At 47.8% G+C, this 14,370-nt stretch overlaps 1 protein-coding gene across 1 annotated transcript in view; it reads right to left on the minus strand.

Moving 5' to 3' along the window:
- The window catches only part of IQCA1 (IQ motif containing with AAA domain 1), a 172,483-nt gene that overhangs the window by 107,188 nt on the left and 50,925 nt on the right, over window positions 1-14,370 (minus strand). The window contains exon 7 of the mRNA XM_034655460.1: window positions 632-716. Within this exon, the coding sequence (XP_034511351.1) occupies window positions 632-716 (85 nt within the window). The remainder of the gene's footprint in view (window positions 1-631; window positions 717-14,370) is intronic.

Here is a 14,370-nt window from a genome sequence, read left to right on the forward strand (position 1 = left end):
AAGGGGGGTAGAAGGCCAGCCTGGGATGCAGGAATGCAGCAGGGGAAGGGGGGTAGAAGGCCAGCCTGGGATGCAGGAATGCAGCAGGGGAAGGGGGGTAGAAGGCCAGCCTGGGATGCGGGAATGCAGCAGGGAAAGGGGGGTAGAAGGCCAGCCTGGGATGCGGGAATGCAGCAGGGGAAGGGGGGTAGGAGGCCAGCCTGGGATGCAGGGAGAGCGTGAGGTGCACAAAGGCACTGAAGGTGCAGTGACACAGGGCTAGAGGAGGGCGGGCCAGCAGAGCACTGGGGCTCATGGCAGTAAGACAGGGGCAAGGGGACAGCAGATGACACTGAGGGGCAAGCAGGAACCAGAACGCAAAGGGCCCTGGAAATCAAGCTGCTCAGAATTTACCAAGAAAGTAAGCCCCACATGTTGTCACATCTCTTTCAAAGGTTAAGACAGGAGAAAGAACGAATTCATGTTGAAGTAAACTTAAAGGTACATAATTGATGAAACATCAAAATATTTCCATGTAAATATTTGCAGGAAAATAACCCAAACCTAATAACACAGTGAACCCACTCAGGTTACAGGTTAAAGAAATGGGATTACAACAGATTTGTGTTTTGTTTTTCAAGCATCTCCATACCTGTTGTGGGGTCTTGTTGGAAAAGATAATGGCGGACCCTCCTTCTTCCACGTTAGGGTATTCAGGAAAAGTGCCAGTTAGGTTCCTGAGGAGCAAAAAAGAGGGGAATTAAGTAGGAACGAGCTCCATCCTCTCTGTCACACCTCCCACTCCCTGGCTCTGCTCCTGGTCATTGAAACAGGGGAGTGTTCTTGGGGGGAAACTCCCTGCCTCTTGTGGCCAGACACACTGTCTCCAAGGAGCAGCAGGACCCGGCCATGTTCCTAGAGCTTTGCTTCCTCCAGGTAGTTGTTACTCCGGGACGGACACACCTCTCTGTAGAGCAGATTGTATTTTTCTCCTTTTTTTTTTTTTTTAAATTATTGAGGTCCTCTGTGCTTGACTTAGGAATGAAGACAGAAGCACAAATCACTTCTTCCTGTTTAAAACTTAGGATAAACACAGGATTTTGAAACGAAACAGAAGGATGGAGTTGTTCGGATGACAAATTTAGTAATAGTGCATGAAATACGCGGGCAGGCTTTGGGTTTCCATAAGGCTAAGGTTCCATTTCATATGGGTTCCAAATAGTAATTTTTCTGTGTGTCACCATATAATTTCTACATTTTAAAAAGCAGACTTTGCAATTGAATATTGCGGAATTTCAGGAGGCGTGTGTAGTTACTATTTCTAGGTTCCACGAATCCACCGAAGCGGACAATCCAGGGATTAGAGGAGACAGCTGTGCTTAAGATGAGTCCACAGCAGTGGTTCTCAAACTTCTGACCTTCGGAGCCCTTTATACTCTTGAAAATCTTTGAATATCTCAGGGAGCTTTTGTTTATGTGAGTTATAACTATTGATATTTCCTGTAATAAATATTAAGTCTGGGATATTTCTAAAAGATGCATTTTAAATTCACTTAAAAATAACAATAATAAACTCATATGTTCACATAAATAACATTTTTAGTATATTTTCAAAAAAAAAAAGGTAGTGAGAAGAGTGTTCCTGTTCTGCATTGTTGAAATCTTCTTGAAGTCTGGCTTGAAGGAAGGTAGCCGTGTGCTCGTACGCGCTTCTGTACTCATTCCGCTGCAGTGTCCTGTCTCGGTTGAAGTTTGGGGAGAGCATCTGTCCTCACATTGGTCACTTTTCATCACAACAAAATCACATTCATCAGTAACTTCACTGGTCTCCAAACCGAAACTCTAAGTCACGGGAAGCTCTCAGGCTCACAAAGGTGATTACGAGATTTCCAAAATTTTAATTTTTGCTACGTCAGAGCTTTCCTTTCGGGCTCATTTGGTTCATTTTTGAGACAATGTCTCTCAAAAGCCAAAGTCTGTCATTTTCTCGATTAAAAATGACGTTCCACGGAAAGTGGCTGGTTCGGCTGCGGGCAGATGACCTCACAGCACTGCTTCCTCACGGCCGCCCAACGCCGCGCTCCCGATTTGTCACATGGAAGAGTAAAATGCTGCGCAGTCAAGGGTCAGGTCTTAACAGTTAGTCCGTACGGTGTCCTCGAGGGTATTATTAAGTGAAACTTTGTTTTGAGGCTGATGCATGGTGGTGAGGGGCACGACGATTCCGCGTTGGGGCCACTGCTGGGTTCGTGCCGAGGTGCCAGCACGCCCTGCCTGCGGAGGCCCCAGTCTTTCCATGGGATTGCTCTGGAAACAGTTTAAAATGTCACATCATTGTCTGGACAAAGTATCTCAGGTCTCTCGAACCTTTCCTGTGGGCTCATTCAGTAGCAACGTGACTCAGCTCCTCAGCGTTGCTTTGAAAGGAACTGAACACAATGGGGTTTGTGGGGACAAATGCAGGGACAAGGACGACAGAGGAGATCACACACTAAGTGTGCCATTCTGTCAATGGATCTGCCGTCATTGCAGCTACTGTGGTAGCTTCATGCACTCAGTTACCCATCCACCTATCTATCCACCCAGCCATCCGTCCATCCGTCCGTCCGTCCATTCATCCATCTAACCATCCATCCATCCGTCTGCTGGTCTGTCCGTCCACCCATCCATCCATCCATCCATCCATCCATCCATCCATCCATCCATATACTCAATCAACAAACACCTGATTAGTCCCAACTAGATTCTGGATTCAGTGACAGGAGAGAGTGATCTGAAGATTAAAGTGTCAGCCCTTGCCTGGATGCCCTCAGCTTTCACAATCACAAGGCTAGTACATATAGTTGATCTCAGACACTGCTTGTCCACAAGGCTCAAATCTCGATGCTCATTAAACTGCCCGACCACAGTCTGTCTTGTTCTGTGCAGCACTTGGCCTTGACAGGCCTTGGATAAGAACTGTGAATACACTTGGAGCGAAAGTTCTAGCACCCTCTCTTCTGTGCACCCACTCACCCATTCCCCCGACAGCCACCTTCACAGGGAGCTCCATCGTCTAACCTTATTTCCTCACTTTAAACCTTGAGTGTCTTTGAGGACACAGAACAAACCTAGAAACTTAGATAAACTAAACCCAAAAGGATTGACATGTGCCATTTCTAAAGTAGAATTCTTAATTATATTACACATCCATTTTCATAGTAAGATTTAAAAATATTGCATTGTTCGTAGCACTTTTTTTGCAAAAATAGTATTAACTCTAGTTATTTTTAATATGTAAAAGAACATATTTAGTTTTTTTAGTCACATTAGTTTAAATAATTCATGATAATCTGAAATTGGGTGTCTGGGCCTTAAATAACGCAGAAACTGTTGTAGGGCACACATTTAAAAGATCTATTTTAAAATTCATATCTGAAGATGACGGTGTAGCCTGATAGGTTTGTCTTACTCCCCACATGCACACATACATGCACACACACGTGCGAGCACACAAACGCACACACATGCACACACATGCATGCACGCACACATATGCACACATGCACTCACGTGCACACACACGCTTCCCTGTGCTCACGCCACCCCATGTTCTTCCTTCCTCAGCAAGGAGTCCGCTGTCCCCATAGCAGTTTGCTTCCCTGGTTTGGGCTATTCCAAGTGTGCCCTGGGTTTGCACTGATTGGGCCTCTCTCCTCAGCCCCGTCCCTGTGCCTTGGTCACCGAGAGCACGCTGAGACTAGAACACACGGTTTGAATTTCATTTTATGTTTCCTTGGCTGCTGGGTTTCACCCCCACATTTGCAGTTGCGTGCGGTGGCGGAGATGGGGACGTAGCCTTACTCTCCCGAGTCAGGGTGCTCCGAGCCAGACATGCCTGATCCTCTCCTGCCGCTCAGGATAGGGAGGCTGTGAGGTGATGAGGGTTTGGCGCTTGGACTCAGCGCCCTGTGAGCTTTACAACCTGCAGCCGTCCGATGGCTTAGACTTGGGGACGAGTGGAGAGAATATGTTGGCTCCCACCGTGTTTCTGGCAGAAACAGCTGGGGGCTGACAGCATCGGCTGCAGGGGGCAGCCCATCTGGGGACTCCTGGGGGAAGTAACCGAGGATCTCCAATGAAATGGTGTCAGGAAAGATTACAAGTGGAAACAACGTATCTGGTTTCTGTTGGACTCTGCTACCCCACAGGCATGTCATTCCTGTCTTCACCTTCTCCACAGTCCCCGCATCTCCGGGGCGGAGGCGATCCTTTCACCTGAACACAGACACGGTGTATGCCCACCACCCATGGTGTCTGGACACCACTGGTGCTCATCCAGGCCCCCATCCGGAAAACCCACGCTGTGCTTAGGGCTGACACATGGTGGGAACATTGACATTATTCAAAAAATGGGAATTGCAACATGATGGGCTCTTGGTCTGGAAAATTCTCCCACACACCCTTCCCCAGGACTCTGCTACCAATTGCCTCAATGTGTCCTGGGGGAGGAGAGTGGGGAGCTGTCATCAGGCAGAGATGGCTGGTGCCCTCTCTTCACTGGAGGAAGGGACCACCGCTCTCCAGGATGGGCCAGCCTGGTCCTAATCCCCAGGACCTCAGAATGTGGCCTTATTGGGAAATAGGGCCATTGCAGATAGCATTAGTTGAGAGGAGGTCATACTGGATGGAGTAGGGTGGGCTCAAGTCCAGTATGACTAGTGTCTTTATAAAAAGGGGAAATTCGCACCCCAGGACACACATGCACAGAGCAAGGACTGTGTGAGGACACAGGGAGAAGATGGCTGTCCACACGTTGAGAGAGAGACCTGGAACAGCTTTCCCTCATGGCCCGTGCAAGGAACCAACTCAGCTGACACCATGGAGGTCTTCGACTTGGAGCCGGAAACTGTGAGGGAGTGAATTCCAGATGTTTCAGCTGCCCTGTGATGGTCCTTGTTACGGTCATCCAAGGAAGCTAATGCACGAGTTTGGTGATGAGTTTGCTGTTGCTGACTTCTGCGGGTGTTTTACAACTCCATTCCTCTCTCTCTGCATCTCTTAGATGGCCAAGTCCTCTTTTTTGGAAGGTTCTCTTTCTTGGCTTCCTCCTGCCTCTCTCACCCCTCCTCTGGCATTTTTGGCCCCCCTCTTCAGCCTTACACAGGAAGAGCTCAGATTGCATGGCCTATAATCGTATTTGAGCTCTCCACTGTCCATTCCTTCTGAAATGAAGTGCTAATTGGATTTCCTCCGCGCTCTCTGCCCCCGCTGACCACCTGCTTAGTCTTCTGGGCCAGGGCCTCCCCGTCTCCCCACCTGTGGGTGCTGGGGGACCCAGGGCTCCCTCCTTAGGCTCTTTTCTGTGCACACCCATCAGGGTCTTATCCAGTTTTGTGGTTTCAAACAGCACCGTGGGCTTCACCTCTCCCAGCCCCCAGTCTCCTGCTCGTCTGTCCCCTGGGCTGCAGACCTACATTCAATGGCCTGCCCAGTAACCCCTCCAAAGTGCTGTGAGCTCTTCAGGCTCAGATGGCCAAGACTCAGCCCTTGTTTTCACCTTGTCCCCCCAACCTCCTCCTCCGCTTGCATTTCCCCCCTTTAGAAAATGGGAACTCTCCTTCCAGTTGCCCCTGGGGCAAAAACCTAGACTCCTGCTGGCTTTATCTTCTGACCACACCTGCAGTCTGACCACCTCTCATTGCTTGCACTGTTCACAGCCACTACCATCCCTACGTGCCTTCCTACAAGGAACTGGATCCTTGCTGCCCCCGCTGCTCCTGTTCCCACTACACTCCTCGCAGCAGCCAGAGTGATCCTTTCAAAACAGAAGCCATATCACGCCCTGTCTCCGCTCAAAAGTCTGCCAACTCTCTCAAAGTGAAACCAAAGTCCATATAATTAGGTTAACTTATGTCCCTTCTTACAAGTCTCATTCATATGCAATTAATAACGCACCCCCGTTCACTCTTAAGTGTCCTGGTTTGGACATTAAATGACATGGTTCCTCTACTTGCAATGGCCTTCAGAACACTCCCCAGCCACCTCCCCGCTTGACCCCCACCACCTTCCACCTGCTCACCCACTTCCAGCTGCTCCTCCGTCTACCTGGATTCTCCCTCCACAGAGACATGCTCGTCCGCAGAGACAGCACATGCTCAATGTCATCGTATCAGAGGCCTTCCCTGCCTATCTTGCATAAGATAAAATTTTCGGCCAAATAAAATATGTGTCCTCCTAACTGATGGCCAAAGGCCTTGCTGAGGTAGGTATATCTGGGGTAGAGAAGAACGGGGATTTTTTGGATAATTACTTCGGCTTCTCCTTGCAGTTTGGAAAATCCTTTAATAGATACGGGGATATTCTCTACTTAAATTTTAACACAACAGTGCCTGCGAAATACGTTAAATACGCTGCCTCTGTGCATAATTACTGAAATCACAGCTTTCCCTCAATCCCACTTTGAATCTTGATTCCAAAGACATTTGATTATCTCTGAAATTTCATCGTTTTGCTGATGTGCCAAGTTAATGTGCAGCTTGAACTGCAATGCCATTCCTGGACGCCCCTCCCCCACCCCAACTTCATTTGTCCTCCGGTCGCTGCAACAGTCAAGGTCAAGGCAGGTGCTTCAGCCCGGCGCCGACCACCTACGGAGCAAGTCATGCAGCAAATGGAACTCGGCACGTGGCTGCATGAAAGATCTCCTGGACCGTGCATGGGACAGCTCCCTCATTTCACTAAGTCTACAGAACAAGATGGAAAAGGAGAAGCAAGAAAAGGGAAAACCATCTGAGAACACAAAGCCTGAGAAGTGGATATGGAGCTTGAGAAGACTGGATTCATCAGATATTCCTAAGTCTTGGCACCTAACTTAGGTTAGGTGGCACCCTGAGCTTCCGTGTGGGTTTCACGGGTGTCAAGCGATCCCACGGTTTGGTCCTAACTTGTTCTCACTTGGTTCTTCCCCACCCCCACCCCAATTCTTGGTCCATGATCTCTCTTCCAATCCCTGTCTTGGGCCCTAGAGATGGCCAAGAGGAGCTCCTGCCTGAGGCACATGGAACCCAAGCCCGCATTCTGCCCGAGGCCGGCGGTCCCTCCTGCCCACTCTCCATCTCCACGGGGGCAGTGGGAAGTACCCCATATTTTATTTTGTACAAATAGTGTTTGCCTGGTATCTGGGTGACTCAGGCAATGGTGTTGCCATTTCCTTATTGTGCCTGAAATCTGTTTCCACCAGGGCTCCACAGTCTGGGGGCAGGGGCTGGAACCGGGGCAGAAAAACTGCTTTTTGGACGCCAAGGTGCCGACCTGGCCTGTCTGGAGCTGCCATGCACCTGACCTAACCCAGTTCAGGTCACCTGAGCTCACATTTCACGGGCATCTCCTGCTAACAGCAGCAACCCGTTCGGGAAAGTCAGAGGCTCCCCGCGGGCTGCCTGTGTCTCCTTATCTTCAGTGGGAAGAGTTACAATTCCGTATAACCACCGGCCCTGGAGGGCAAGCGGTTGTTGTCCGGGGGAGGCAGGGTGAGGGTGGCACACTGGGCAAAGCCCCCTGTCCCGTCCCGAAAGAAGAGCATTCACAGCCACACACACCACGGGGCTCTGCTTTCCCTCCGCAGTCTGTCTTCCCGCACCAGGAAATGGAAAAAGATCTTTTGTCAGCCCAGAGCCCAGCGTGTTGAGAAAAAGTGATCCATGAGCTATTGTCTCAGCCCCCATTCCAGGACATTTGGGTGGTTATTTCCACACCTGAAATAACCACAGGATGTGTCCTGACAGATCTTACAAATACTTTTTAAAGTATTTCCTCGTGCTGAATTTTATCAGTGAGATTACTCCAGGGCTTGGGGCGTGCTCCCCTCCTGGACGTATGTCGTTCTCCGGAAGATCTCCAGAGACCTACTGCCGACAGAAAGCCCTGGGTGAAGAGCCGAGAAAGGAGACACTCCGGCTGCTCCTTCCGGGGGGGGGGCGCGTGGCTTCTCTGGCAACCTGATCACCTGTTGTGCCAATACCTTAGTGCTCCCCTTCCTCTGATGCCTCTGTCATTGCCTGGATGGGTTGTGACCTGTTTGAGGGTAAAATGGAAGCCAGATGTGAATTTGAGTTTCTTTGGCTCTTGTGAGGTTGACACTTTGCGACGTGCCCCGTGCATCTGTGTCTCCTCGTTCCTTGGATCCACTCGTGTAGCAGAAATTCTAACAGCTCATATGCTTGTTTCACGAATGCTTACAACGCATTTTCACACATGCTTTTCGCAAAGTAGTTTCTCATTTCATCCTTACAGAAATTCTGCGAGATGAACATTTCTCTCCATTTTGCAAAGGAGGACATTTGGAAAGTTGGGAGTTTAAGTAACTCATCCTAAGGCAAACGGTTTCTTACGGGAAGAGCCCGGATTCCGGTTTGGACTTCTGCCTGGGTGCCCAGGACACCCCCGCTCATCACAGCCACTTGCTGCGTTTGCATGGGTCCTTAGACAAGGGATTCCTACTACTCTTGCTGTCCTCTGGGCTCTAAACACCTTCTACATTATTTGCCCCAACAGTTCCACTGTTTAACGACTCCTCACAGAAATGAAAGCAGAGGTAACTCTGTGATGCGCTGTGCGTACTAGCAAAAACTGCAAATAATAAAAACTAATAAAATCTCACAAATAATCGCCCACTGGGGAATGGTTCTATATTATGGTAAAGCCTCGCGGTGGGACTCAGCTTCTGCACCTGACTTCATCTGTTCTTCTTTACCTGTTCATTGCAGGCACTTCGTAAACACTCGTGTGGATGAATAAATTCAGCTCTCACAAAGACTAATCTGCTCTATAGGAATAGCGGGGATGTTGGCGGAATATCAAGGAGAAAGAACAGGCTGGGAAGTGATGTGCATTATAGAGGGAAGAGGGAGGAGGAGAGCCTCATGGGTGTGTGTTTCTGTCCGCAGGTGCATGGAGACCAGTGAACAGTGACACGGCAAGGCGCAGCTGGGGTCATGCACAGCTCTGGGGATGGACAGAGGAAGGCCAACGAGCTCTTCCCTGTACCCTTTAGCACTGTTTTCCCTGCCATAGCATATGGAAATTACGTTGATAATTAAAACAATAAGCGAAAATAAATTATGTTAAAAACAAATGTCATATTTGGTTGGTTTCCTCTTATGTCTTATTTTAGGGTTTGATTTTTATACAGACTTCGTTAATTTTACAGTAGAATCAGTCTAATTTTCTTTGACAATATTTTTGTTTCTGTAAGCTAGAAAATTGTGACCTGTCTCTAGGAAGGCTAAATTCTCCATTGTGCTTTCTACTCTTTGTTGGCCTTAATAATTAAATCAATCTAGTTATTGCAACTATGTTGTTTGTATTCCTATGACTTCTTTTTACTTAATTTATCATACACTATTTATTTCCATCTGTTTGGCAGTGCCTGGCCTCTCTACTTGGCTCCACTGATCTACGTTTTTATGCTTTCATATCAGTATAATGCGTTTACCTTATTTTTCTTTATAATATACTTGAAAACACAATGTCATTTGTCCTTCCTGTTGTTCTTCTCTTTTTGTTTTAATCCTAATGGCTTTAATAATTATGTTTTCAAGTTCAATAAATAATCCTGTTGGGATTTTAATTGGAATAGTGCTCTCTCGATAAATTATCTAGAGCAAACATGTCCTCTTTCCATTTAACCAGGAACGTGGTCTATCTGGCCATTTATTCAAGTCTCTTTTTGTTCCATCCTTTTAACATTTATGGACTTCTTAAATTTTCACATATTTTTCTTTCATTGTTAGCACTGATTTAAAAAATACATCTTGCCACTTTTTTTAAGATATGCATTCTCATTTCTTTCTCATGTCATCCTATTGCAAATAATTTCTGTTATGGCACACATTATTCTTAGGGGCAAAAGCCATCCATACTGTCCTTTCCTTTTGTGGGAAGGGCTGAAGTGTTTCTTCATTAAGTGCAGGGCTTTCTTTTGTTTTAAAAAATACTGGATGTTTCATTCATTCATTTACTCATTCATTCACTGATTCGGAGCTTACTTATTGAGTATCTACTAGGTGCCAGACACTGTTCGAGGCACTGGGGAAAAGCAGTAAACAGAAGATATAAAAGTCTTTGTTTTTATTCAGCTTACACTTCATTATGCCAAGAATTAATCCTTGGCTTTCCATTTTTAAATTTTAAAATAAGAAGTGGGTATTTGATGCTATGAAATGGTTTTTCTGCATGAGCTGAGATGGTCATATTGCTTTTATTGGTACACATAACATTGAATTTTCCTACCACTTTACTGTTTATGTTTGTGGGAATAAACATTTGTGGTCTGATTTCGAGCCACTTGGAAATCTAAAAGTACTCTCTGAAATAACAACTGAGCCAGAGACAAAAGTCAACACACAAACAGGTTGGAGATGGACAGCAACAAGAAAATCACGACATGTAATTTTTAAAAAAATCCCTAGAGAATAAGGACCCAGCACCATAATCGGCTGCCTCTAACTTCCCTTCCCCCTGATCCTGCTGGGACAGGTCTCGGAGCGAGAATTCCTGGGGAGGGGGCTCCTGCGGAGTCCCCACAGCACCTGCTCTGGGGAGGGAGGTGTCCCTGGTCTGATCTGGCCGTCTGGAAGCAGCAGGCCGGGGTCAATGCCGCAGGACAGTGAGGCCAGGAGTGCAAAGGAAGCCGCTGCAGGGTCATGACCCGCCTGAGGGTTTTAAAGGATGTTTCTTCCTCTCTGTGGTGGACAGACTGTACGCAGCCCCTGCGTTCATGCCACTGTGTGTTTCCTTCCCCTTGAGTGTGGGTGGGACTGGTGGTTGGCTTGGAACCAACAGAATACAGCAAGCATGGCGACCGGATGTCACTTCCCTGATTGTTCTAGGCGATTGTAACTGCCATCTTGCTCCCAGACTCTCTCCCTTGCTGGCCTTGATGGGGCCCACTGCCAGACTGGGAGGCCCACCTAGCCAGGAGCTGGGGGTGACTCCAGCCAGCAGCCATCAAGCACTGAGGCCACAAGGAACTGCGTGCTGCTGGCAGCCACAGGGCTTGAAAACTGACGAGACCTTGTCTGCAGCCTTGCAGGACCCTGAAGAGAGCGTGCAGCTAAGCCCAGACTCCTGATCCACCGCCATGGTGAGACCCCCCAATGGGTATGGTTTCGGCCTCTAAGTCTGTAAGCCCGAGGGATAGGATAGCAGCAGTCACATGCTGTAACAGATCTGAGGGGGCAAGGGTGATTGCAGGGATGAGTTAGGAGGCCACGCAGTCTAGGTTGGTTGGGGCTGATGTGGCTCAGACCAGACCCAGTGGCAGCGAAGACGGAGGCCTGAGAAGTGAGCGGGTTTGGGGCATATTCTGAACGTAAAGCCAATGGAATTTTCTGGCGGACTAGAAGTTGGGCTGAGAGGAGAGGAGTCAGGGTTGTGGCTGTGACTGGTGGGGGAGGAGGGTTCTGCATCTGCTGGAATGGGAAAGGCTGTGTGAGGCAGCTTCGAGGGAATGAGGATCTGGACATACAGAGCCTAGGAGATTCCTCCGGACATCTGAGTGATTCTGAGTGGACCTCTGGATCTCCATGCCTCTCCCTCGGGACTCACATTTGGAAGTCAACGACGGCTGGATGGGATGGAAAGCCATGCGCCCAGACGAGATTGCGGGGGAGACAGAGAAGGTTCGGGAATGCAGGCCTGGGCCTCCCGTTGTCCGAGGTGGGATAGAACAGGAGGGGCCAGCAGCACGTGTGGGTAGTTTCTATCAGCTTTTCCTGTCTAGGATGTTGCCCTCTCTTTTCAGATGATTGCACTGCCCTCTGTATGGTGTAGCCAAAGTCAGTCTCAAGATAGGGCGTTTGCTGGACAGAGCTGATGATTTCGTGGAGCCAGGGGAGATTACTTCAAGTCGGATGGGCTTTCTAGCTGGAGAGGACGATGTCCTCGGCTCCCAGCTGACAGGTCCATTCCCCATGTCAGCTGCTGCTTCTTGCTGTACCCTGAACATCTTCAACGTGACGACCTACGGTCCTTGAAAATGCAGTATAATTTCTGGATAACCTGACCTAGTAAACATTGAAATGAGTTTCAAAGAACCTTCCACAGTAGTGTGCTCCTTATTAACACTTATGTACTCAGAACTCAACACCATCATCCTGTGTACCGCTTCCAATGGTCCTACGAGTTAGATACCCCTATTGTTGCCAGTGGTTTTCGGAGAAAACTGAGGCTTGGCAAGTTTCAGTGACTTGGCCCTGCAGAGCCCGACCTGGAGCAGCTTCCAGAACCTTCAGGACCCCCGTGGACTGAGCCTATGGTGACGGGAAGCAATGGTTAGTTGAGGTTAGAGTAATAAAAATGTAAAATAAAGCTTTAGACACGGTAAAGAAGCATCTGGTGGCTAGATGCATGGCGAAGATAGCCGTTTCCCGGAACTGAAGCAGGCCGGGCCGCGGTGCTAGATAGCTGTGTGGCCGAGCAAAGCGCCCTGTCACGGTGGGCACCTATCTCTCCTTCCTCGGCCACACGGTGTAGTCGAACGAGCTTTATGCCTTCAGTTGTTAAAAAAATAAGTATGGCGTGCCTATTAGACCATTTCTAAAGTTCCTTTCGGCTCTAGAAACTCTATGATTTATATGTGACGGAAGTTGGCGGGGAAAGGCAACGTTAGCTTCTTACAGAATCTACTCCATGATTAATGTTACTTTCTTATAAAAATATATTTTAATAGCCATCTGACTTTATACACTTTTATTGAGGAAGCTTGAGGAGAAAAACACCCGTGCCTTATTATATCTTTCAGTTAGCGAAAGTGAGGTACAGAACGCTTGGTAAAGTGAGGGCCTATTAAAAATTTACACGTATTGTCAAAAAGTCTTGCACAAATGTGAAAATGACCAGCTCTAGAGTTTGCGGTGATTTAGAAAGCAGAACTACTAAAATGATAAATATTTCCCTTGAGGTCTGACACTGTGCTTCAACGGGTCCCACCATTTCAGACTCCCAGGACAGAGATTTATCTGTGTTTCATCAAGTATGAAAAATATATGGATGGAGGGGCTTCCGGCCGGTCCCCCCTGCCAAGTCATCCAGCTACCTCCATTAATGTCAGCAGGCTCATAAATTTCTCCCGTGTTCTAAAGAAAGTAGCTTGTGCCACTGCACAGAAGCCTCCCAAAGTGTCACTTGCTGCCTATAAATTCACTTACACTCAATAAAGGCAATTGGTTGCACATGGACTTAATTACCACGGCCCTCCTCGGGAAACTGAGGGGCTCGCCATGTCTCAAAGGAGAGGAGGAAAAAGGAGTGTGCAAAGCAAGATAGTTTCATAGTGGCACACTACAGAATCTGATTTATTCATTGATGTTTCTACTTATCAGTTGGATATCATAAGCAGTTATCACTCAAGATGGAAGCTTTCTTCTTGGTTTGAGAGTAATACCTTTGCTCATGCTTGAATCCTATGGGAACCTCCCTGCCTTACCCTCTGCCCATTCTTACTTTATTAAAATAAACAATATGTTAGTGATCGCGTAATTTACTATTCTGATTTTGGTTACTCTTCATTTGAAAAAATGACACACACAGCTTGCTTTCACCTTTCTGTCTTAAATAGTGATTTGTAAAGAAAAATGGGTACCTAGGCAAAATCACTCTAGGAAGGAATGCAGAGATTTCCCATTCCAATAGGCTGCCGTCTGTTTCTGTCCACACCCTCCTACTTCAAAACCCCAGCGTCGTTCACCCGCCAACCTTTCCTCATTTAAGGAGCGAGGCATTCCCTTGTCTATCTCAAGACTCCAGGAAGCCTCGGAGGGTAGCCGTAGGAGCAAAAGTGTAAGTTATCAAAATAGTCAGATGTCTATGTTTTAAACTCATTTCTTAGGTGCCACTTTTAAAAATAAATCATCAGTTATAGACAGCAACAGAACGAATTACAGAAAAGGGCAGCTTTAGGGCATAAAGGTTAATTCTGAAGATTCTCTGACCTTCCTTGGTCAAGTGGCGAATACAGATTAGTGAAGCACAAAGGCAGGATAATTTCACGTACGTGCTGCCATATGTCACCACAGGGCACAGGAATTGAGCGCTAGCTAAAACAAACCGAAGGGCTCTCTATCCAGAGAACACTCAGCCTGCCCTCGGTCAAGGCCTATCAAGTTCTAGAAAGCGGACGGCTCCAAAGTCATCCGGCTTTCCCAGTTAGTGACCTCGGGCAGCAGATTCGCAGGCTTTCACGTTCCCAGGATAACACTGGTTTTAATTTTTTCACAAGTGCTCTGCCGCTCCTTCAGGTGGTTCCCTACGCAGTCCCCTTCCCTAGATGGGGTGCAAGTGTGGCACTAACCTGGCCCAGGGCTCCGCGAAGTACAGTCCCAGGAGCAGGGGCAACAGCGTCACCACAGA

This window comes from Ailuropoda melanoleuca, chromosome 2 (assembly GCF_002007445.2).
Source record: "Ailuropoda melanoleuca isolate Jingjing chromosome 2, ASM200744v2, whole genome shotgun sequence".
In the NCBI taxonomy this organism is placed as follows: Eukaryota; Metazoa; Chordata; class Mammalia; order Carnivora; family Ursidae; genus Ailuropoda; species Ailuropoda melanoleuca.